A 23,424-nucleotide genomic window follows, 5' to 3' on the forward strand; every position below is an offset into this window, starting at 1 on the left:
GAGGGTTTGCTCATGACCTTAAAATGTCAGTCTCCATCTCTGGCCTCTAGCCAAAGCTCCAGATGTGCATATTCAACAGCCCACTTAACATCTCCCTGGAGATGACTAACAGACAACTCAAACTTAATCTGTCCAAAACAGAACTCTTGATTTAGCACTTACCCCACAACCCTTTTTTCCCCTCCAAGTCTTCTCCGTATCAGTAAGTGACACAGTCCACCCAGTCGCTCAGTCATCCCGTTTCCTTTCTGTGTCTGCCCCACACGTCTAGCCCTTCGGCGAGTCCTGCTGGCGCTCCCCCCACGTATCTGGAATCTGTGCCCTTCTCCGCTTTTCCTGCCGCTCTCCCCGAGCCTCGTCTCCTGCTTGGGAGGCAACAGCCTCCTGCTTCCACTCTGGCCACCCCACAGTCCAGTTCCAAAACAACAGTCAGTGACCTGGCAGAAACATAAACCAGATCATTTACTCCTTTGCTTAAAATTCTCCATTGATTAGAATAGAGGCCACACCTTTGACCTGAGCCTGCAAGAAGACCTGCCCTCGTCCCTGTCTCTCTCTCTGACCACTTCCCTACTACCTCTTCCCCTTCATTTCCAACCCTTACCAGCGGCTGTTCCCATGTTCCCACGGAACTGGCTTCGCCCGTATTACTGCACGGCTGACTCCTCATGATTTAGGTCTCAGCTCAGACGGTGCCTTCTCATTGAAAACACTCTTTGCAACTGTGAACATTACCTGGCTATATTTTCTACGGAGCCCATGGCACTGTCTGAAATGATGCTATTTATTTATTTGTCTGTTTACTTGTTCATTTTTTTGCTCCCACGTCAATGAGAGCTCCGTGACGGCAGGTCGTTCCTGTATGCCTCAATCCCAGGACGGACCTGGCACACAGAGGATGCTTAATGAAAATGAATAAACATCTGAGGTGGTGGCCCTGACCAGAAATGATCTCACAATATTAGTTAGACAAATTAAATCGATTGGGAAGGAGAAAATTTATTGGCGTGTAAACATCACATTGTCAAGTTAATTGCTTTTAGCTTTCCAGACTAGAGATGGCTTTCCTTATGTATTGCTCTTTTTGGGTTTCCAACAGAAATATCTACATTGTTTTGTCCCTACAAGATGAAAAACTTGTTTTTGTTCAAACCCCCCTCCCCCATGTAAATAACCGTGGAATACTATCTATTTTTCCATAGGTCATGAAATAGCATGAGAAATTGAGTAAATTATTTGAGCCTTTGTACTGTTTTACTCACAATTACTCCCCTCCCTCCCCCCGCCACGGGAGAAAAACTACCTGGAAATATATGAGAAAAAGGCAATGCCCAAAATCTATTTAAAATTATACAACCCTATGCCCTGGCTGCTGTGGCTCAGTGGGTTGGAGCACTGTCCTGTACACTGAAGGGTCGCAGTTAAGATTCCCAGTCAGGGCGCGTACCCAGGCTGTGAGTTCAATCCCCAGTCGGGGTGTGTGTGGGAGGAACCAATCGACGTTTCACTCTCACATGGATGTTTCTCTCTCACTCTCTCTTCCTCTCTCTCTAAAATTAATTTTAAAAAAGCATGCTCTTAGGTGAGAATAAAAAAACAATATACAACTCTAGTTCAACCAAAAATATGTATTGAATGCCCATAAGTGCCAGATATTTTTAGTGAATTTAATAACATGTGGTGGTGTTATTATTATCATCTTGAATAAAGATATTAAACCTCAGTGAGGTTGTTATCTGTTCAAAGTTACAAGGTGGAGGGGCCAGTATTTGAAACTGCCAGCCTACTGTTCTTTGTTCTTTCAGATCTTCCCTCCTGCCTGCTTTGGCACTACATAGAACCTTGACTCTGAGTTTTGTTTGCTCCCACCATGGGGAAGGTTGGAGAAGCAGCACTGTGCAAGATCAAACAGGGCTTGGAAGCAGGAGATGAAATACTGCTTCCAGTTAGCCACTGCTCTTGGTTCCCCCAAATGCTGTGTGACCTTTATCAATCTCTTTCACCTCTCTGGGTGAGTAAAATATGGAAGTCTCTCTAAAAAAGCAAGGAAGGTGCAGTTTTGAGGGGAATTAAGGACCCTTTCTGGTTGTCTTAAGTTTCCAGTTTTGTTCAAAACATCAGGTTCAACTGGAGAGTGTATTATCAGTCGTCATCCCCACTCTCTTCTCAGCTGCAGGCTTGTGTATCTCACTGCTTACTGTTTGTGTAATGATCACCTCAGACTTCACAAGGTCCATGATGGAGACGGGATTCACCTCCGCCACCCCGGTGCTCCCACAAATCCATCTTCCTTCCGGGTTGTCCCACACCAGTATGTGGCAACACCAAGACCGAGAGGCTCTCGTAAACCACCTCAGTGCCATCCTTATTCTCTCTTCTCTTCCCCTGGTCTATGTCCAGGCCCCCAGCAGGTCCCGTTACTTCTCCTGGAACACACCTTGAACGTGTTCGCGTATCTCTGTCCAGTGCCACCACTCTTGTCCAAGCCACTCTCACCGTCCACCCGAACCAGGTATCGCCTCTCACTCCTCTATTTCTGCTATCCCAGAACCCAGTTTCTATAAGCAGCAAGGTCACATCACTTCTCTTGCTTAAATGTTTCAGTATCTCCTTAGTCTAACGCAGAGATTTTCAACCTTTTTCATCTCGTGGCACATGTAAACTAACTGCAAAAATCCTGCGGCACACTGGTTGAAAATCTCTGATCTAGTGCCTTGCCATGACCCACACAGCCCTGCATGATGGGGCCCAGGTGTTTGTACCCTGGCTCCACAGACCCCAAAGGGGCCGGGGATAGCATTCATGACATCTGTGATTTTGGAATGGGGGAAAATGACATATTTATTTTTACAGTCTCTAATCAAAACGTAGCATTTCACTGAGTGATGCCGAAAAGCTCAGTAGTGTGAGCAGTACCTGTGACATTGTCACCAAGAGAAATCGCAGATATTTCATACCCCATTACAACTATTGCAAATATCTTGGCATATCACTACTTCAGAGTTAGTGATCATATCTGCCACAAAATGTGTTAGAGAAGCACTTCCGTTTTACATCACAACTTTGTCTCTTAAATATTTTGATAGACAAATTATAATGTAGTTGTTTTTCTTTGCATTCCTACATACTTTATCTTCTATAATAGAAAACATGTATCTGAGAAGGGGTCCAGAGGCTTCAACAGACTGCCAAGGGGTCCGTCACAGGAAAGTTGCAGCATCTGGGATCTACTGCCTTTGACCTTTCGAACAATGCTTGTTAGTGGTACTTTTTCCTGTTTCAGAAATACTGAACTGCCTGCCTCAGAGCCTTCGCAGTGGCTGTTCCTTTTGCCTGGAGCTTTTCTTCACCAGGCAGGTGCCTTCTCCACTTGAATGTCACCTCTTCCGAGAGGCCTTCACAAACCACCACACACTCTCTCAGTCTAGTCATTCTTTACTGCAACAACTTCTTTCTTTCTTTATAACTTCTACCCCTGTCATAAATAATCTATTTATTTATTTTCAATTAAATTTAGTGGGGTGACATTGGTTAATAAAATTACATAGGTTCCAGGCGTACAATTCTATAATACATATCTATACGTTGTATTGTTTGTTCACTGCCCCATGTCAAGTCTCCTTCCATCTAATCTTGTTATTTATGTACTTGTTTATTCTGCGTCTGTCTCCCTAGCAGGTAAACTCTGTTATTAGTACACAATATTCTTCTGGCTTGTTCACAGTTAAATCCCCACTTCCTATAGTATTTAATTTGTGCTTAATAAATATTAGCTGAAGCTATATATATATATATATATATATATATATATATATATATATATATACATTCTTCTAAATGAGAGGATTTGGGTAGAACTGAAGATGAGTTTAACTGAAATATATATATATATATATATATATATATATATATATGTAAGACCACTCACCCTGACTCTTCTGATCAAACGCAGTCAAGTCATTTTTGCCACAGACACACACTTAGCAGTGGCTCTGGCCTTCACAGCAGTGATTTGGCCGAAGCATAAGCATATTCAAGGACACCCTGGAGATTTGTGATGCTCCCTGGAGGACTTAGGCCAATAAGCCAATTAATGGGCTATAATGCTCCATAAATACTATATTTATGCCTGGAATATTATAATTTAGCCCTGGCATTATTTAAACAAATGTTACACACACTCGCACCACTGGTTTGAATTTTTCCAAAGATAAGATTAGCAGCACAGCAAGTTTAAATGGCAAAATAATTATACATATTCACTTGCAACTCCAGACATAAGCAAAATGGGAATCATTTCTCTCTAATTACTGAAGATCGTCACCGTGCAGAAGTGATCGCAGCCAAGTGGAGATGGAGAAGATACTGCAGAATTAGATGGCATACGTGATCAATGTAAAGCCAAAAACACGAGAAGAGATAAACAACCAAGAGAGGATGGAGAGCAAGGAAACAGAAATGCCCAGAAGAAATTGATACATAAGATGCACAGAGCCAAAAATAGAAACAATTCATTGGGGAGACAATGGAGTCATACTGTGCAGTCCTTTATAAACAGGACACAAAGAGCAGCTCCCAGTCCCCAGAGCCTTGCTTCATTTAGGCTCTTATGGGGCCCCTGGCCCTCCAGCTGGTAAAGTTGCTGGTGTCTAACACCCTCTCTGCTGGCCTGCTGTTGCAGTCCAGGTTTCTGAAACTTCGAATAATTACTTCCAGCAGAAGGGCAGGATCATGAGGTACAGGGTGCCAGGACAGTGTACCAAGAAAAAGCCCTAACTGGAACACTAGACAGAGAATGAGACTATGGCTCGGCTGGTGTGGCTCAGTGGTTGAGTGTCCGTCCATGCACCAAGAGGTCGCCAGTTCGATTCCCGGTCAGGGCACATGCCCAGGTTGTGGGCCCGATCCCCAGTGGGGGGGCATGCAGGAGGCAGCCAGTCAATCTTCTCTCTCATCAATGTTTCTATTTTCTCTCCCTCTCCCTTCCTCTCTATCTCAAATCATTAAAAAGAAAAAAAAAAAAAAAGAATGAGACTATGATGTTTAACAGGAATAAGGATACTAAATCCCTGTTTTGAAAACTGGGGATGTTTAAAGAAATAGAGAGGGAGAAATCAAATTCAAAACTAGGTCATGAAAATGGAACCACATTTAAAAATCTGTATCCCTCAGATGTAGTGAGAATGTGAAGTATAAAAACTATCCAAGCAGAGTGTGGTGGAAGGATTTCAATGAAATGTAAAATGGAGGAAAGAAGAGACATTCTCCCTAGGGCCACATACTCCCAAAGTAAGCAAGGATGGGAACACTGTGAGAAAGGGAAATATTTCTGCTAGATGGAAGTATTGTAAGAACAGAGGAAAGTTTATGTTCACAGTCTTATAGTTCAATGTTTTGCTGCCAATAAAGGACCCTAAATATTTAGGAGGGTCAGGCTGACCTCGCTGACATCAGGCACATCCTAGCTACGAATGGATTGGGAATCTCTCTAGGCTCCCCTTGAGGCAATGGCTTAAGTTCATGAGTTGCACTCTGGCTGGTTTGGCTCAGTGGTTAGAGTGTCAGCCTGTGGTCCAGAGAGTCCCGGGTTGGGTTCCTGCTGGGGGCATGTATCTTGGTTGCAGTTTGTCCCTGGCCCTGGTTGGGTTGTGTGGGTGGCAGCCACTCGATTTGTCCCTTTCACGTCTCTCTCTCTCTCTCTCCCTCCCACTCTATCTGAACAAAAAATGTAAAAATGTCCTCAGGTGAGGATTAAAAAAAAAAAAAAAGCTTATGAGTTGCAGTAGTATTAGGTGGAACCTCTTTATTTTTGTTTGAAACTTCTAATCCTCAAATTTCAATGGGAGCCCAACAGCATTCAAGAAATTTGGATTGTGTAATGTACTTCATGCTCACATTATCTAAGCTGGTCATACTTCTCAAGATTTCAAACAGAGCTGGCCAGTGTGGCTCAGTTGGTTGAGAATCATCCCATGCACCGGAAGGTCATTGGTTCGATTCCCAGTCAGGACACATGCCCAAGTTGTGGGTTTGGTCCCCAGACTGTGTGTGTACGTGAAGCAGTAGATCGATGTTTCTTTCTCACATCGATGTTTCTCTCTCCCTCTTCCTTCCTCTGTCTCTCTTTCTAAAATCAATAAAAGCATATTTAACAAAACAGATTTAAAAAACAGATTTCAAACATACCCTTCCCTAACCTCCTCACATCTAAAGGGTCTCCCTCTCTCTGTCCAGGCCAACCCAGCCATCTGTGTGTAGTGCTCCCCAGGACTGTTTGGATCTCCTTCATTAGGTGCGGGGCTCCGACGATCAGAATCCTGGGTAAAAATATGCCACAGTGTAATATGAGGGGAGGGCAACATTTTCTATTTTGCTGGCATTACGTCTCTTGATTGTGTTCAATATTTGTAGACCGTTTTGCTACAAATCTCACGAAACTGTCTTCAGGGAAGACATTCTTAAGGGGTGGGGGCACCAGATCAAATGACATGGGCCATGTATCAAGGACCAGCATTTCCAGAAGGGCAAGCAGGAGGATGGCTGGATGAGCACAGTCCCTGCCTGTGGGAAAGCTCTGCTCCAGTTGGGAGACACATACATATTTTAGCTTGAATGATCCTGAGACATGTGCCCCCTATGTGTCTCCAAGGCAGAACCAAGCCAACCATGGAGGAGCCTAAGTTAATAACTAGCCCAGTCCTGCATATGTGCAAACTGAATCACTAGCTCTCCCTTCAAGACCAGCCAATTACACCCACTGTTGTGGCACCCACAGAATTATAATGTGGCCTTCTTACAGAGGAGGGGATTTGTAGTGATGTGTTGAAAAGTTTCTCTTTTCATGCTTAAAACATTCTAAGGGCACAGGGGACATTTTTGGAAAATCTATGTGCTCTGCAAGTTACATAACTGTTTTTCTAGATCAGGCGTCCTTGACCTAGGCTGCAGGGCTTCAGAAAACCTGCGACCCCTTTGTAACTGTATTTGAACACTGGATGTCTGTGCATTTCAGGGGAGGGAGTTCAAGCCATCTTTTTTTCCTTCAACAATGTTTTTTTTTAAATGGATATGTTTGGCATGTAACATTGTGTAAATTTAAGGTGTACAATATGTTAATTTGACACATTTAATATGGTGCGATTGCCATTGTAGAGATATCTAGCATCTCTATCACATTACATAATTATGCTTTCTTTTTAGTGGCGGGAGCAATTAAGTCCTAGTCTCTTAGGTTTGATGATTATAGTACAATATAGTGGTTTACATTCATTATAATGAGTTCAAGCTTTTCTCAGATTCTCAAGCACAGCTGAGGAGAAGAAGTGTTGTTCTCGAGCATTTCTATAAAATGTCTTAAGCCAATCCTGGCCCACGCAGTGCAGCTTAGATGGCCCATCACTAGCTGGCGTCCTCGACTTCGCCTACTGTCTTTGTTACAAGGTCTCGGTCTCAGCAGTTTACAGAATGCTCCCTTCTTTCCTTCCACCTGTCATCTTTGCTTCTGAAATAAGAACCATTTGTGTAACAACAATACTGAACTTAAGAAAGGCATGCATTATGTGGTTGTAATCAAACCTGATGCTTTCAGATGACCTACTTATATCTTCAATGTGGAAAGGATTAAGAACAAAACAAATTCATCTAAACTTCTGGGCAATCCAGTTGACTTTGAAATGTAAGAATGGAATCTAAACACTGACAGAAAGTAAATCTATGAATATGGTATTTTGTGAGTGATCTTTTAAATAAAGAAAACCTTATGTAATATTTAAAACTATGATGTAGGATTTGATTGCCTTTTGAGAATCCATTAGTTCTCAGTAGACCCTGGTTAAAAACAAAAATTGACCTAGGGCACAAATTTTTTTATTTAAAAAATAATTGCATAGTTGTAGGGCAGCAGAATCAAGAAAGCAACCAAATTAATTGGATTAAAGAAAGAAAAGGGCTCTCATTGAGCAAAGATGGAAAGAATTCAGACAATATATAAAAAAAAATCAATGTACAAATGATTTCCATACAATAAAAGAGTAAAAATAAGAATAGTTACAGGGGAAAGGCAGAACTTTAATAGGGGGAAACCCAGCCCACCTGGCGTGGCTCAGTGTTTGAGCATTGACCCATGCACCAAGAGGTCGCTGGTTCATTTTCTGGTCAGGGCACATGCCAAGTTGTGGGCCCAATCCCCAGTGAGGGGCATGCAGGAGGTGGCCAATCCATGTTCTCTCTCATCGATGTTTCTCTCTCTCTCTCCCTCTGTCTCTCTAAAAACCAAAAAAAAAAAAAAAGGGGGGGGGGGACCGTTGGCATCTCTGTGCCAGCTTCCTATATCTAAAATGCAGATGGTTACATGTATGAATAGCAGAACAGCAAGTGCCTAGAACCTCGGCACAGCATAAGAACTCAGCAAACAACAACTAGTAGTTGCAGTATATTAAGGTAAATAGGATGTTGAGAAGAAATAAAAAATGAATCGAATTATAGCAAGGAAGTTTAAGACACATTTCTATAAAATCTGAGACCAGGCCTTGCCAACATTATGGTAAGTGAAGGAAGCCAGTCACAAAGGACCACATACTGTAGGATTCCATTTGTAGGAAATGTTCAGAATAGGCAAATCCATGAAGGTACATAACAGATTAGTGGTTGCCTAGGGATGGGGCAAAGGGTGGGTGTGGGGGATGGGAGGATTGTAGAGTGAAGGTGGAAGTGTGTGAGTTTCATTTTAGGGTGATGAAAATGTTCTAAAATGGACTGTGGTGATGGTCACACAACACTGTGAATATGGTAAGCTGTCACTTAATTGTACACTTCAAATGGGTAAACTATATGGTATATAAATTATCTCAATAGAGCTGTTTAAAAAATCTGAGACAGGAAAACCCCCTTGGTACAAATAAATTGAACTGTCCTGTAGATTTCCCTGAAAAATTCCCTCCATCTTGCATAAATTCTGTTTTTTAGATATTTCCTTTCACCCTAATAGGGTAACTTTTCAGATACATATCTGTCAGGTACATCGTATAAACAGTTGAAAACATGTATACTTTGAAGAGTGAATGACTTTTGGGTTTAGACATTAAAGTCATAGATTTTAAGCAGATGAGACAGTGTTTAGAAAAATATCAAAGCGTTTTATTACTCCCTTCTCTCAGGCCTTTTCTCCCTTCGTCTACCAGCTTTAATGCACAGATCAGACCTTTGGAAGTAGGAGGGGTTGCATTATTTTCTAGGATAGTGATGGTGTTCCCTTCATCTCCCAATTTTTGCTTTTACAGATTCTTCCCAGACATAAGCCCTTAACTGCCCGCGGACCCTACTTCCCCGCTCCCAGCTGCTCCACCTGCCAGCCTCTCCCGCGGGCCACCGCGGCCACTGCCCGCTCAGCCTGCACGGTTCTGACCCTCACAACGTAGTCCAACTTTCTGCTTCTAAGAGCATCGCCGCAGGGGGAGCAGTGATAAAACAATGTGTAGAAAGAGATTTCGTTTTCTTTTAATCTGACTGCAGTCTTCACAAACGAATCTACACATTTTCATAAGGGGCACACCTTAGACTTCAACCTGGTTTGCAGTGTTCTAAACTAACAGCTTCAAAGTGGTGTTTCCTCTTTCATGTTGTACACGTGCAAACACAGCTTTCCTCTCATCTGTCCATCACAGTGTAAACCTGCCCCTCTAACTCTGTAACAGTGGATTGTGAAGAAACAGTTTTACCCAGAAAACCTCGCAGGGGCCCTATCTCCTCCAGAACGAAGGTGGGCAGTGACGAGGCCCGGTATGGAAACACACGTTCAGTAGAAATGGAGGAGGAAAGCCAAGCCAACACCCCGACAGGGGTCTTTCTTATCTTTTCCCAAGCCCGCTGCACCTGTCACAAACGTGCAGCAAGTAATTGAGGCACTTACACAAATACTTCAAGAGGAAAACCAGTGTTTTCCATCATGAGTTGTAGAAACAGTTGTATCATACTGAATTACTTAGATGACAGTCTTGAAAGAAATTGACCTCATGAGAGTGTGTAAAGTATTATGAATGATTAACCGTCATGACTATTCATAAAAGGAGGGAAAGGGCTCTTAATACTGAGTTGATCAGGTTTTCAAATAACATCTCTCCCTTAGGAGTAATCTCAGAAGAAATTGGTGGCACAATAACTTAGAAAGTTGAAGACTCAAATGCAGAGAAAGAGTAACTGGAGGGAAAGAAAAAAAAAAAAAAAGAAAGGGTTTGTAAAGTCCCTTGGAAACTGAGAAGGACTTCCCTGGCTTCTAACAGGCTGATATATCTCAGAGCTTTGTTTCCCAGCTAGACTAGCAAACTGCGATGGAAAGTGCAGAGTTCCCATACACCCCTGCCTCCCCACATGCCCCTTCCATTGTCAACGTCCCTCACCGCGGTGGCACATTTCCCACAACGGATGAACCTACATTAACACAGCATGATCCCCCACAGTCCACAATTTACATTGGAGTTCATGCATGGTATTGTAAATTCTGTGGGTTTGGACATATGTATTATAGTATTGTACAGAATAGGTTCACTGCCCTACAAATCCTCTGTGCTCCACTTACTCATCCCTCCCTCCCTGCTAACAGCTCTGGATTTAATAGAGAAATTCAGCATCAAGAGAAAATCAGGGCTTTAATCCAAATTTTTAAAAATTCTCCCCTTTCTGAATTTAATCTAGTCCCTTAAACAGGCTGGTAAAGAAGTCTTCAGATCCACGTGTGCTTACACATGTGTGTGTCAATGAGCAAGCAAAAGAAAGTACTTTTGAGCCGGGAAGGAAGAAGCCAGGCGTAGAGGAAAGAGCATGGACTATGGAGCCAGAGACCTGGACTCCTTCCCCACTGACCAGCCCTGTGGCTGGGCGTATTTAAGAACTTCCAGAGTGACCAACATCTCGGAGGCTCAGCTTCCTTATCTACAAAATGAAATAATATCCATTACAGGGATACCCAAGACACTGAAATAAGATGGTTGTACTAGGTGTATGGCATGTAATATTTTCCCTTTGCCTAGAAGATGGTAAATAACTTAAGAAGGGAAAACTTTAAGGTGCGAGCATCTTAGGAATAAAAAAGTGAAATGAATGCCACTGGACTGAAGTGTCCTGTCCAGATCTGTGCCTTCTCTAGAAAACAAAGCTGTTAGCATGGACGGGCACAGCAGGGTGCTACCCAGTGACTAAAGGACCTTGGATCTCCCACCGCCTACCTGAAGCAGCTTCTCCACTTTGCTTGTTCCAATACAATTGTCCATCAGGCAACATTTAACCATAATCATGTACTGCTCACAAGAGTTCACACCATTATTTGTTTAAAAACGTGTATTCTTTCTTTGGAGTGAAGTGTCAGTTGTTGACACAAAACGGAAGAGGTGAGAGGAGGGCGGGCTGGTAGGAGCCCTCAGCAGGGAATTTTATGCATATTTTATAAGTCTGCATTTGAAAGCTGGCCCGGGGGTCTCCAGTTTGTCTCTCTTCCGTTTGTCGTCCTGGTGCCTTGGACCTCCACAGGGCCATTCCTGGGAGCTAACTGTGCCTTGTGTTTTCAGCAAGACTTAGGAGAAAGATGATTTGCAGTTGCAGCCATTCAGTGACATTTCACTGCTCCCCTATCAGACTCCCCTCTGCAAGCTCTCCTGGTGCTGCTCAGGGACACCCTCGCCTCCACTCTTCACCCCTGAACTCCCACATAATAATTTCGAATTATCTGCCTTTCAAAGCAGTGGAACGCTTGGTGGCCAACACCAGCTGTACTATTTGTTCTTACACTGGGAATTAGCTCAGAGGGTCTGGAATCTTTCAGGATTATCTGTCTCATTTTGTTTACTTCCTCTTATTCTTGCCCCAGATGTGCATAAGGAAACCTGGCTGAATTTTCTCCTATATTTGAGACTACCTGAAGATAAATTAGTAAGGATTACAGACATTTTCTCTCTGCTCCTCCAAGATGCTGGTCCTTTGAAAGGTTATGTCACTCACGAAAGTGCTAACATTTTGTTCATTCTAGGTGGTGGCTATACACCTGTTTGCTATATTGTTCTTTATCTTCCCCTGTATTTTAAAAAACAGAATAATTAAAATAAAAATGTTGTGTGGCCCTGGCCCGTGTGTCTCAGTTGGCTGGGTATCGTCCCATGCACTGAAAGGTTGTCAGTTCAATTTCTAGTCAGGGCACACGTCCGGTTTTGGGATGTTTCTCTTTCTCTAAAAAGCAATTAAAAAACAATTGTGTGAAACAGTTCTTGGTGTTTTGCATCTCTGCTCCTCAGATATGAGGTAGGGGCAGCTACTAGAATTAAAATAGTTCCTCTTGAGAACATGGATTCTAATTTGTATTTCAAGTTCACCGTAAGTATCAATAAAATAATAGAATCTGGTCATGCAATATTTTTTTAATGCATGGAACTGGATTTTCCCTCCAAATTAATCCTTTACCAGCAGTGGATGGGCTAAAAACACGGGCGTCAAACTGCTCGCTCACTTCCATCTGGCACGGCCACGTGAACACTTCGGTTGGCTTGCTTTTCTAATGAAGTGATTTTTAATGAAGCAAGCTGTGAATTTAATAGATACCTTAAAGCAGCTTCTTTGTAACTAAGCTTTAAGTAACAAAGCAACGGCCAAATTAGCTACCAAAACCAAGGGGAACAGTCACACCTGAACTGCAGGATCGAGGAGTGCTGGGCTTCGGTCACCAGGCATGTCATCTCAACAGCTGGCACAGAGCATGGTGACACAGTCCAAAGCTTACCAGGGGTCAAGGAAGTGCTTGCCAACACTAAGGCATACTGCAAGTGCAAATATTTGAACTGTTCTCCTTACCACTGTCCATGCTAGGATGCCGTCTCTTAGTGCTTCCTTACCTTATAACTGGGACCCAGTCATTCCAGCTCACATATAACAGGGGGACAATAGAGGGAGATCATTAGGTTCGGTCTATGCTATCCTGAAAGAAAGATATGTTGATAGAAGGCAATGCCCATAATATCAGAGAACTCTTTTAAAGGTGGGAGAAATCACCCAGTTCTGGAATCTCAACTGTAAATAGCAGAAAGGTAACACAAGAGGGTGAAGAGGGCTGGGTGGATGTAAGCAAAGGGCAAGGCCTGGGGAAATGCATGTCCCACTTAAAGGTATTCAATTTTTAAAAAAAAAAAATATGTTTTTTATTGTTTTTTTTTTTTTTTTTTAGAAAGAGAGGAAGGGAGAGAGAGAGAGAGAGAGGAACATCGATGTGAGAGAGAAACATCGATTGGCTGCCTCTTGCATGCTCCCTCCTGGGGATCGAGCCCACAACGCGGGCATGTGCCCTGATGGGGAATTGAACCTCTCAGTCCATGAGACAACATTCAATCCATTGAGTTACACCGGCTGAAAGCCATTCAGATTCTTAAACAAGAAAAGGGTTAATTCACTAAAGCACACCTGAGTGAGTGACTAAGGTCACCAGTTTGTGAGGTCTGCTTTGTTTTACTGGTGAGGAAGCAGATGCATAAAGAAGAGAAATGACCTGTTTAAGTTCTCAGTGCAGGTCATGGGGGCCAGGACAGGAATCCAAGGCTTCCTGCGGCCAGCCCAGCACTGTCTGCACCACAGTTCTAGAACAGCAGCCCCAGTCATGATGCTAAGGCCTGTTAGAGAAGGTCACTGCCGAAGGTTTCACTGAGTGGGAGGGCCTTTGATCTGTTGCCCATAAAATAGACACAAAGTCCCTCACACCCTCCCCTTCTGGTACTTGACATTTCCTGTGTCCTTCATGCTACAGAGCCTCACTCTGCTCTGCGAGGCCTTAGCCTTGCCTGGATCGCATAGGAGCGTGGCCTCAGGGAGCTGGAGCTGGAGAGGAGGAGCCTAGCAAGCCTGGGGTGGCAGAGCAGGGAGAACTGTGCCCGCCTGCCCCTGAACTCAATTGGAGGCTGTCTGTGGTGGACCTGAGTGGGAAGTGGGAGCTCCTGGTGGACGAAACTAAATTCCGCCCACACTCTATTGCACAGATGCTGGGGCGGGGCCTTCTCTTCCATCTTGTCCCTCCAGAACACAACATGGAGCGGAGAGCAGGGCCAGGAGACCCTTTTTCTCCTGAAGGCTCTTGACCTAACATCACCACCGTAAACTTGTTTCTTCATCTACCAAATGGGTAACAGGATACCCTCAAGACCGCGGGGAAGTGTTTGTTTACACAGTGCTTGGATTCCTAAAAGCTTGACAAACACTAGCTGGGCTTGAATCTTTCGGATTTGGCCCCATTACCCCACCTCCAGCCTCACTTCTCTGACGCAGGCCAGCGTTTCCCCGCCAAGCCCTGCACGGGCTAAAGTGGGTACAGGGCTCCTGCCACCTGCCATTCCTTAAAACCGGGTTGAAGACTGATGACTGGGTGGGAGAAAGAATCTGTCAGAATCACTGTGTTGCTCAAAGCAGTGTTGTTAGTTTGCATTACATAAAAGCCCTTGTCCTAAACTGTAAGGGCAAGGGTCAGTTTCTTTGATTCACAACCATAGGCTAAGAACATGATATATGGCTTACGATTGGGGGAGGGAAGGTTCTCCATTCATCTACTTAATAAACAGGTGCTTCTCGATTGTCGCTCACATGCGATGATTATGGTCTAGCCACCTTACTCACTGGGCTGCACTCGTGCTGGAATGAGGAGGGGAGCTTGTCCGCCTACCTTCAAAAAATGGAGTAGGTGGTCCTCACGCCTGGGAAGCTCCTCAAATCAGTTTATATCCCCTATGATGTCATTCCCTAATTAACCAAATGATACAAGGGCTTGCTGATGAAAATAAATACTCTGAAACCAATAGCTCTCATTTTTACTTAGATTAATATATTAAATCAAAGCAGAACAAAACTCACTACAATAAGAGTCGAGCAATGTCCCCACCTAAGTCTGATAGGTGCATATTAGGAAGGTTTAAGTGATGTCTTAACTCTATTACATAGCAAGTGCCAAGGCACAAAGTGGTTCTCCTCAGCAGGTCACCCGCTCCCTGCTGTGTTGCTGGAGATTGCACTGAACCCAGGGCACATGTCAGGATCCTTTTCCTTCAGTGACTTAAAAAAATAATCGTAAATAAAGTCTGGACAAAAATCCCTAATCCTCATCTCCTTAGCTGTACGTCCCATTATTCTGAGTAACTGACATGTGTGAAAACACTCTGTTTCAATGCAGTTAAACCTCTGATTCACAGGGAACAGTTTTTAAATGGTTCACACAATTCTTATCAGTCAGCTGGGTTTGCATAAAGGAAATAGAAGCACGAAAACCTAATCTCTCCGTCTGTGAAAAATCACCACGTCTCCCTGATTGGAGGAAGAGCAGACCTCGGGAAGCCTTTCCTGCAGATTTCCACCATTTCCTGGCTGTTTCATTTTAATCACACAGTTGAGCTGATCTATTACTTCATGAGTTTCCCGGGCAAGGCTGGGCGTTACTGATTCATGTCTTAGGAAAGCCAGGGGCAGATACTCCCATCACCAGAAACTGGTGTTGCAAGCACGCTATTTGCACACAGTAAGATGGACTTCCTTGCTGGAGTCAAGTAGCACAGTTTGGGGAAGCAAGTAATGTGTTTTGTTTGTTTGTTTGTTTTATTGGTTTGCTCTATTTTACCCTTATAAAAGAACAGTATCAGAGTTCAACTCAGAGAGAAATGAGGAAAACTAAAAATGAGCAGGAAGGAGACCATAAAACCACCCAGGCTGGTCATTCAGGGAATCCTTTTATGGTTAGTGGCTGTCTGTTGACTGCATTCTACTAGGTCATTATTCTTGGGGATAATTCATCTCACAAATTGACACATCATCAACAGAAAGTATGCAGCCTTCACAAGAGAAGTGCTGGGTAGGAAACGTGTGTTATAGCTGTTCTTCCTTCTTGCTATGTACAGTTTGTATGTTTTCCTTTCAAGCTTTCCTGATTGAACACAGACTTTATGAGATTTATATTAGCTGGACTGTAGAGGAAATTTACCCATGTCTGAATAAAGCAGATGATCACGATGCAGCTCTTGGGTTAAAACTAGCTCTTGTTATACTGGCTTACTTAGAAACGAGAGAATATTTAGGGTATATAGTTGGCAATAAACTAACCAAAAGAGACTAAAAGATGTAGTCTGGCCATGTAGGCAGGCAGGTAAGTACACACACACACACACACAATCATCTCATTGAGGTATACATTATATACCACCCAATGTATCTTTTTAAGTGCTTTTTTCCCCCCAATAACTTTAGCCTTGGACCTTTAGCCACATGAGCCTCACAGAGACCAAAGATATCAGGGAGAGCTCCTTGCTCACCTTCCTTCATACAGAGAAACTGAGCTATCCCACCTAGATGTCAGTGGTAAAGTGGGGAGGTGATGCTCAGTTTGGAGGTGCTAATAAAAACCAGCCCATTGATTGCCCATTATGAATAGAAGCTCACCCTTTTGTGAGGAGGGGGAGGAAACACTTTGGGTAGCAGCCCGTGTATAGACACCAGCCCTGGGTTCCTGACCTGTTGAAAATGAACATCCAACTGCTGGCTGCAGAGAGTGCAGGAAAGGAAGTGAAGGGGAGATGTCTTTGGAACAGTGGTGTTAAGGAGGATAAAGGGAAAGGGGAGGTGGGGGGTGGTAGAGGGGGCAAAGGGGGGATGAGTGGTGGTGGAAGGAGACTTGGGGTGGTGAACACACAATACAATATATATTGATGATGTATTATAGAATTGTACAATTGAAACCTATATAATTTTATTAACCAATGTCACCCCAATAAATTTAATAAATAAAAGGAACAAAAGAAGAAAGGAGAATAAAAGGCTATGTTGGATGAAGACTGAGTTTACTGAAGAGTGAGAATCTGAGGTGTTTAAGTAATTCTGACCAATGTTAACATCTGGGTTCTGACAAATAAAATTTATAAATTACTTTTTCAACCACTTCCTCCAGCAACAGGAGCTGTTATTACCACATTGATTTTAAAATTAAATGTTATGCAATTTTCTTGCTTTAATGAGAAGGCAGATCCAACTGGTAAATAAAGTAATGATTGAAGCAATTAAAAGAGTGAAAATGAGAAACAAAGTAACAACACCTTTAATGCTTAACTCAAACTGGCAGATTTTGATGATTTACTAAAAAGATTCATGTTTATCTGGACGTAAACATATTGTGAAGCAATGCTCACTGTGAATAAACCCTCCCATTGGTAAGGGGAAAAGTCAATTAGTAACGTCATCTGTTTAAAAATCTCCCTGCACCTGGTTGTCATTTGTCCTCTAGCTGGGAAACCAAAGACAACTTCTTTTTATTGCTTGTGGTCAAACAGCAAGTTCGTTTTCGCCATGGGATGATCAAACGGCCAGCCTCCCCAGCTTGGGAAGGTTTGCCTTTCACTTTCAACTTGTTCAATCATCATTAACTCTGAAAAATGTCACATTCCATTTGTGCAATGAAAATTTCACCACCCGCGACTGTTTGGGTGAAGTTTTTGTAGGCAAAGCCCTAAATCTTGCAGAGCACCTCACACATTCTCAAGGTCGTTTGTCTTGTTTCTCGTTTAATGGCAGTTGCCTAAGACCCTGGAGTCTGTCTGTGGCCTGACATAGGCAGCTTTGGAGAGACATCTGTGGGCGGATACGTTTTCCTCTCTGAGAATCAGTGGGTGCATTGGGTGTACTCGGAGGAAAATTAAGATGTGTGCACATGTGTACACACACACACACACACACACACACACACACTCCTTTGTTACATACTACCCACATATACCCTGGGATTTTTTTTTTATCCTCACTCGAGGACATTTTCCCATCTTTTGTTCAGATAGAGTGGGAGGGAGAGAGAGAAAGAGAGAGAGAGAGAAACATCGACGTGAAAGGGACACATCGAGTGGCTGCCACCTGCACGACCAACCAGGGTTGGGGACAAACTGCAACTGAGGTACGTGCCCTTAGCGGAAACTGAATCCGGGTCTCTCTGGACCACAGGCTGACGCTCCAACCGCTGAGCCAAACTGGCCAGGGCTACCTTGGGATTTTTACTGAGCAAAAGCAAAAGTCTTCTTTACTGGGGAGACACTGGTAAAGAGGGCCGCTGGATGCAGCCCATGAGAGCAGGGCTTTCTGACTCTGAGAAGCTGGCTTCCCCGGGGAAAATGCCTTATCAACTTGGGGAAGATCCAAAAAGTTTCTAGAAAGGAGAAATAGGCTTCTTTTTAACTTTTGCCATTGGGCTTCTATTATGTAATTACATTTCGCTCTGCAGAGCAGTTCTGACGTGTCAATCCCAGTGGATGTGGCAGAGGGCCAAATCCCTGATGGGCACTCTCTAAATATGAATTCCTGAAAGTGGCTGTCAAGCAGCAAGACGGCTACATTAAGAGGTCACTTGATCTAGAGTCTTAAAAAAAAAGCACAGAGTTTATTGGGGCAAGTCAAATAAATTTGCGCCATTTGGCAAACAGATCATAGCTCAAACAGGCCTCAGTTACAGGTCCTGATTAAAATTTCAAGGTCAAACCCTAGAGAATCTATATATAGAGCTCTCCGGAGCCTTGAGTGCCGAGGCGCTAACACACTGTTTTACATAGTCTCCCAGAAGGGCTTCTTGATTTCCAGCTTTAGTTTAATGCCCAAAGTTTGCTGGGTCAGCTGTTGACATAAGGAGGAGGTTACCAGTAAGTCTGGATTATAGGCACAGTGTCTTGGGTCTCTTTCATAATGTATTAGAATATTTATAGTTGCCAAGATCCAATTTTTAACTGGCTAGTAGAAATTGAGGGTAGGAGAGAGGACAGAAATAGTCCAATGATATTTCCCAATTCCCCATACAAGACCAGATCCCTGGTCTAAAGAAGAATCATGTGGTTCCTAAAACATGAAAGAGAATGCCCTGCCATTTTAACGGCTGAGTTGACAACACCACCTTTTAAGAAAAGAAATGCTAATATTAGGTTATTAGTTGAAAGAACTTGGGTAAAATTTCCTAGGAGAGATTAAAAAAAATTTTAAACACTTGTATTTGTACCCAATATTCTTCTAAGTGCTTTATAAACATTAATTCGTTTAATCCCCATAGAACTGCCAAGAGGTGAAATAACTTCCCTAAGGTCTCGGAACGATTCAAACCCCTGTGCAGCTAGAGTTTTCATAAGGGCCTCTCAGAATGTGCCCACTGGTCTGTTGCTTCAAGGTGGGCGGAGCGGGTACAAAGAGGAAAGGGATCTGCTGGTTCCACTTCATAGAGATAGAAAAATGAGATCAGGTCTCTAAACTTCCCCTTCTCCTCACACTGATGTCTTCTCCTGTCTCCACCTCGCAGAGGCCAACTTTCTCCTGTTGCTCCTGAACAAGCGAGTGAGCTGTCTCTGTGTGTGCTGGGCACATACACACTCTCACACCCACTCGCACACAGAGCTGTTACCGAGCCTCATGAAGCTGTACAGGGTTTGTGATCTGGGCATAAAAGCAGACATCATTTGCTCATTAGAGCTAAGTTTTCAGGACGTGCCCCAATTACTGACCTCCACTAATGGCCTGGGTTTGCGCTCGACTGCAAACCTGAAGTGGCAGAGTTCACAGTAGCTGGTGTTTGAGGACGACAGCCAGTGCTCCAGGCAGCTCCGGTGGATTGTCCCCAACGTCCCCGTACATTCACACGGAGAGAGCAAGTCCTCTTGGCTGCTGCCCTCGTGGCAGATCCTGCACATCGGCCGGTCATTGAAGGGGCTGCAAGAGAAGAAGGGACACCGGCTGGTCACTGGGCTGGGAACCACTTGCACGTGGATAGTCCTCTGGCTCCGTGTCCTTCAGGGCCTCCCCAGTGGCCGCTGCTCAGAAAGACACCTGCTTTAAAACCCTAGGTCTACATTTGTACTTGGCAGTGGGGGTCAGTGCCATGGTCCTTGATCATCTACTTTTCCAATACAAAGAAATAGGGAGTGGCCTGGGCCAAAAGTGAGTGAAAACAAGCAACACGATGTTTTTGCCTTTGGTACAAGTGTAATTCAGGCAAACTGCCGATCAAAAAATGAAAACCGTATCTCACCATTAAGAACAGAAATTGTTTTGAAATGACGCTGATTGTAGTTCCTAGGCAAATTGCGGTTTTTGAACCCGGCCAGGGCACTTTGAACACCCAGAGGTTCCTTTCACTTCTCCTTTCCATAGGGTGGGGGGCTGAGATGACGGAAGTTAACTGGCTGCCAACCCTCAAGCTGACACACAGAAGTGCCATCCGAGCCACAGCACAAAGCTGAGTAGTAAATCCGTCCTTTGAACTTTCCTAGGATGCTTTCTGGTATGCTAAGGACACTTCGCTGAAAGCAAGTAACGAGTGTGTTTTACTGAGGTGCCCTCCGGCTAGAGTTATGCCTTTAATTTGGGAAAATCCCCCTGCACATCTCATGGCGGTGCCCAGGACAGTGGTTCACGTGTAGGCTCTGGAGTCCAGATGCCTAGGCTCCGACACCAGCTCTGCTGCTTACCAGCTGGCTGGCTTTGGACAAGTAATATCATCTCTCTGATCCTTACTTAGCTTCCTCATCTCTAAAATGGGCTCATCGTCCACCACTCTCTGACACCATCTTTGGTCCAAATGCAAACAGCCAGGAAAACACTGCTGTTTCCCATAGGCCTTTCTGGGGATGACCCTGGGAATGAGTGAAGGCTGAGAGGGGATTAAAAGAGAAAAGGGCCTTTGCTGGTTTTGCTCAGTGGTTAGAGCATCAGCTGGTGGACCAGAGAGTCCCGGGTTTGATTCCCGCTAAGGGTGCGTACCTTGGTTGCAGTTTGTCCCTGCCCCAGTTGGGGTCATGTGGGTGGCAGCCAGTCGATGTGTCTCTCACATCGATGTACCCCCCTCCCCCCACTTTATCTGAAGATAAATGCAAAATATGTCCTCGGGTGAGGATGAAAAAAAAAAAAGAGAGAGAGAAAAAGACTTCCTCACTTGCCCAAAAGATTTGACTTTTCTCACTCATTACTCTTGGCCTTCTTCATTCACATTGAGCCACTTGCTTGAAAATTCTGAAACTTTTTAGTTTACATTGCTTTGTGGTAGGAGAACATGTAAAAACCACACACACACACACACGCATGTGTGTGCATGTGCACAGTGGCTCACGAGTCTGTCATTTTACCTTTGCAGCCTTCACTTCCCGATCAGCCAAGGTGTTTGATGGCAGCAAGGGTGACAGGTGCACATCAGCTATCTGTCTCAGTTTGCAGATAAGCAATGATGCTCACTGCCTCATCCTATTCCGAGTCCTGATCAATTGTTAGAAGCTTTTCAAGAGGTACAAAAATATATGTTGGCTTTTTTCCCTATGTCTTCCCTTTGCAATAGCAGCACAAATTGAAAGTACATGGACGATGCTTGCAACATATTTGGGTGTGTGAGTCCACATCTGGTGGACACCATGTCCAGGCGGGGGGCAGCAGGAAGAAATGTGGTGGTGTCCCAGGAGTCTGGCTGCAGGGACATGTTCAGATCTGTGGACCTGTATCTGCACTGGATAGGCTGACTAAATTGCTCAGACCAAGGTAAGCGGTCAAGGTGTGAGTCACTGACCCAAACTTCAGGGTCAGAAATGTCAGCACAGATATCAGGAGGCAAATCCAGTGCTGATCTACATGTTCTATTCATCAGTCAAAGTCCCACTTACCTATTCTGAAAGAAAGCTGGAGAAGCCAAGGTGTACTTACTGGCCAGGCAGCCTGTGGCTCTCAATCTACCACTGGGCAGCAACAGCACAAGAAGAGACCTCCGGGGACAAAGTGCTGGCCTGCATTAGCCATCCCTGGGCTGCGAAAGCCTTTAGCTTTGCTTTGGTTCATCACTCAGGGGAGACAAGCTGTGGGGGTTTAACAACAGTATAGTACACAGGGCAGGTGTGTATGAAGGATCATGGGTGGGGGCCCATGAGGAGCAAAGGAGGGAGCAATAGAAGAGGCCCTCAGAGAAGAGACTCGCCCAGGAAGATGCCCTGGTCGGCGATCCTATCAGGCAGTGCTGATTGGCATGCACACCAGGAATATCACTTTCAAAGTTTTGCCCACAAATCCAATTACTTTGGCTCAGTCACCTGAAATCAGGTGCCTCCTTCATTCTATGCTAACAAAGGGTTACCTTTGTCAGTGCCTGGGGACAATGAGTGTAATTACTGTTGCAATATCAAAATAAATGTAAAGCAAGAAACCTTGTGTCTTGTGGAATCCTTCCCTGCCTGGCCCTCTGCAAGGGTGACTTTAAGTGGAAAACTGGACAATGTGAATTTTAGCTTTGTACCCTATTGCTATAGAAATAGAACTGTGTAGTCTTCCCCACCGCCGCCCCAATACCTCCTCTCACCTGACACAAAGACCCGAGCACTAACTACATTCCCTTGAGCATTTTCCATCTGACACATTCATTAGGATCAATTACACCTTCATTTATTTTAATTTTAACTGTGGTACTACCTCTGGGTGGCAAGAGTCCGCACTACTGTTGAGAGCAGCTGCCCGTCCTTGGCCGAAACTTGCATGACATACTGTGGCTGCCCATTCACTAGGCTGCCACAGTCCTCCACAGTCTTCACCACGGGCACAGCCGAGCTGGTGCAGTCTGGCAGCACTTCGGGCAGGTGACTGCAGCGGCTGGTTGTCATGGTAACAGACAGCAATTACTCTGCTAATGGCTTCCACATTCATACAGGATTTCCATCTAAGAGAGATGAGAAAACAGTTTACTTGGGCAGGGTGGTTAATAGGAAATAGAGAATTACAGCCTACCAACATCATCATGTCATTATTTAATATAAATAACAGGGGTAGCCTAGACGTGGCTCGTTATCTTGTTGCCATTTAATATGCACACGCGCACACACATGGTCTGCAAGAAACAGCGGACATGGTTGCGAACAAGACAGCGAGCATGTCAGTGTACATAAACATCTAGGATCCTTGCTCTGGGAGAGGGAGGGACGATGGCCCCAAAGCCAGATCTGAAGAGGAGATAAGCAGTTCTCCCGCTCTGCACCAAAGAAGCAATAAGTCTTTGTTGACACTCTATAAAAGTTACTAGAATCATGATCACTGATCGCAACTATTTTTTCTTGTAAGCAATTTATCCTCTACACAGCTTCATTCTGAGACGCTAAGATTAAAAAAAAAAAAAAGAGAGAGAGAAAGAAAAAAATAAAAACAAATCTGGCCAAGTAGCACCTTGCAGGACAATATTTGCCGAACATGAGTCCTCCAATTAACGTGCCATCATTATAGTTTTTGCCATATCAGTGTTCATAATACAGTTATCTACTTATGTTTTGAAGATTAACTTAACTTATTTTAGTTTTAAGTTATTCAAATGATGAGTTGGATGATCTTGTTACATTTTTTTCCCTAAAGGACATTACAATAAATACACTGGTATTGAGTTTTGTTTAT

General features: G+C 44.0%; 1 protein-coding gene across 9 annotated transcripts in view; it reads right to left on the reverse strand.

Moving 5' to 3' along the window:
* The window catches only part of MARCHF3 (membrane associated ring-CH-type finger 3), a 134,962-nt gene that overhangs the window by 15,169 nt on the left and 96,369 nt on the right, over window positions 1–23,424 (reverse strand). For 8 of the 9 annotated variants that reach the window (XM_036280663.1, XM_036280662.1, XM_036280657.1 and 5 more), the window contains 2 exons: window positions 22,459–22,702; window positions 19,521–19,725 (listed from right to left, as the gene is read on the reverse strand). In XM_036280663.1, coding sequence (XP_036136556.1) covers window positions 19,521–19,725; window positions 22,459–22,646 — 393 coding nt within the window. In that variant the 5' untranslated portion in view covers window positions 22,647–22,702. Of the gene's footprint in view, window positions 1–143; window positions 438–19,520; window positions 19,726–22,458; window positions 22,703–23,424 lie in introns of those variants that run through there. The other variant, XM_036280664.1, reaches the window with a different exon arrangement.

This window comes from Molossus molossus, unplaced genomic scaffold, assembly GCF_014108415.1.
Source record: "Molossus molossus isolate mMolMol1 unplaced genomic scaffold, mMolMol1.p scaffold_m16_p_3, whole genome shotgun sequence".
NCBI lineage: Eukaryota > Metazoa > Chordata > Mammalia > Chiroptera > Molossidae > Molossus > Molossus molossus.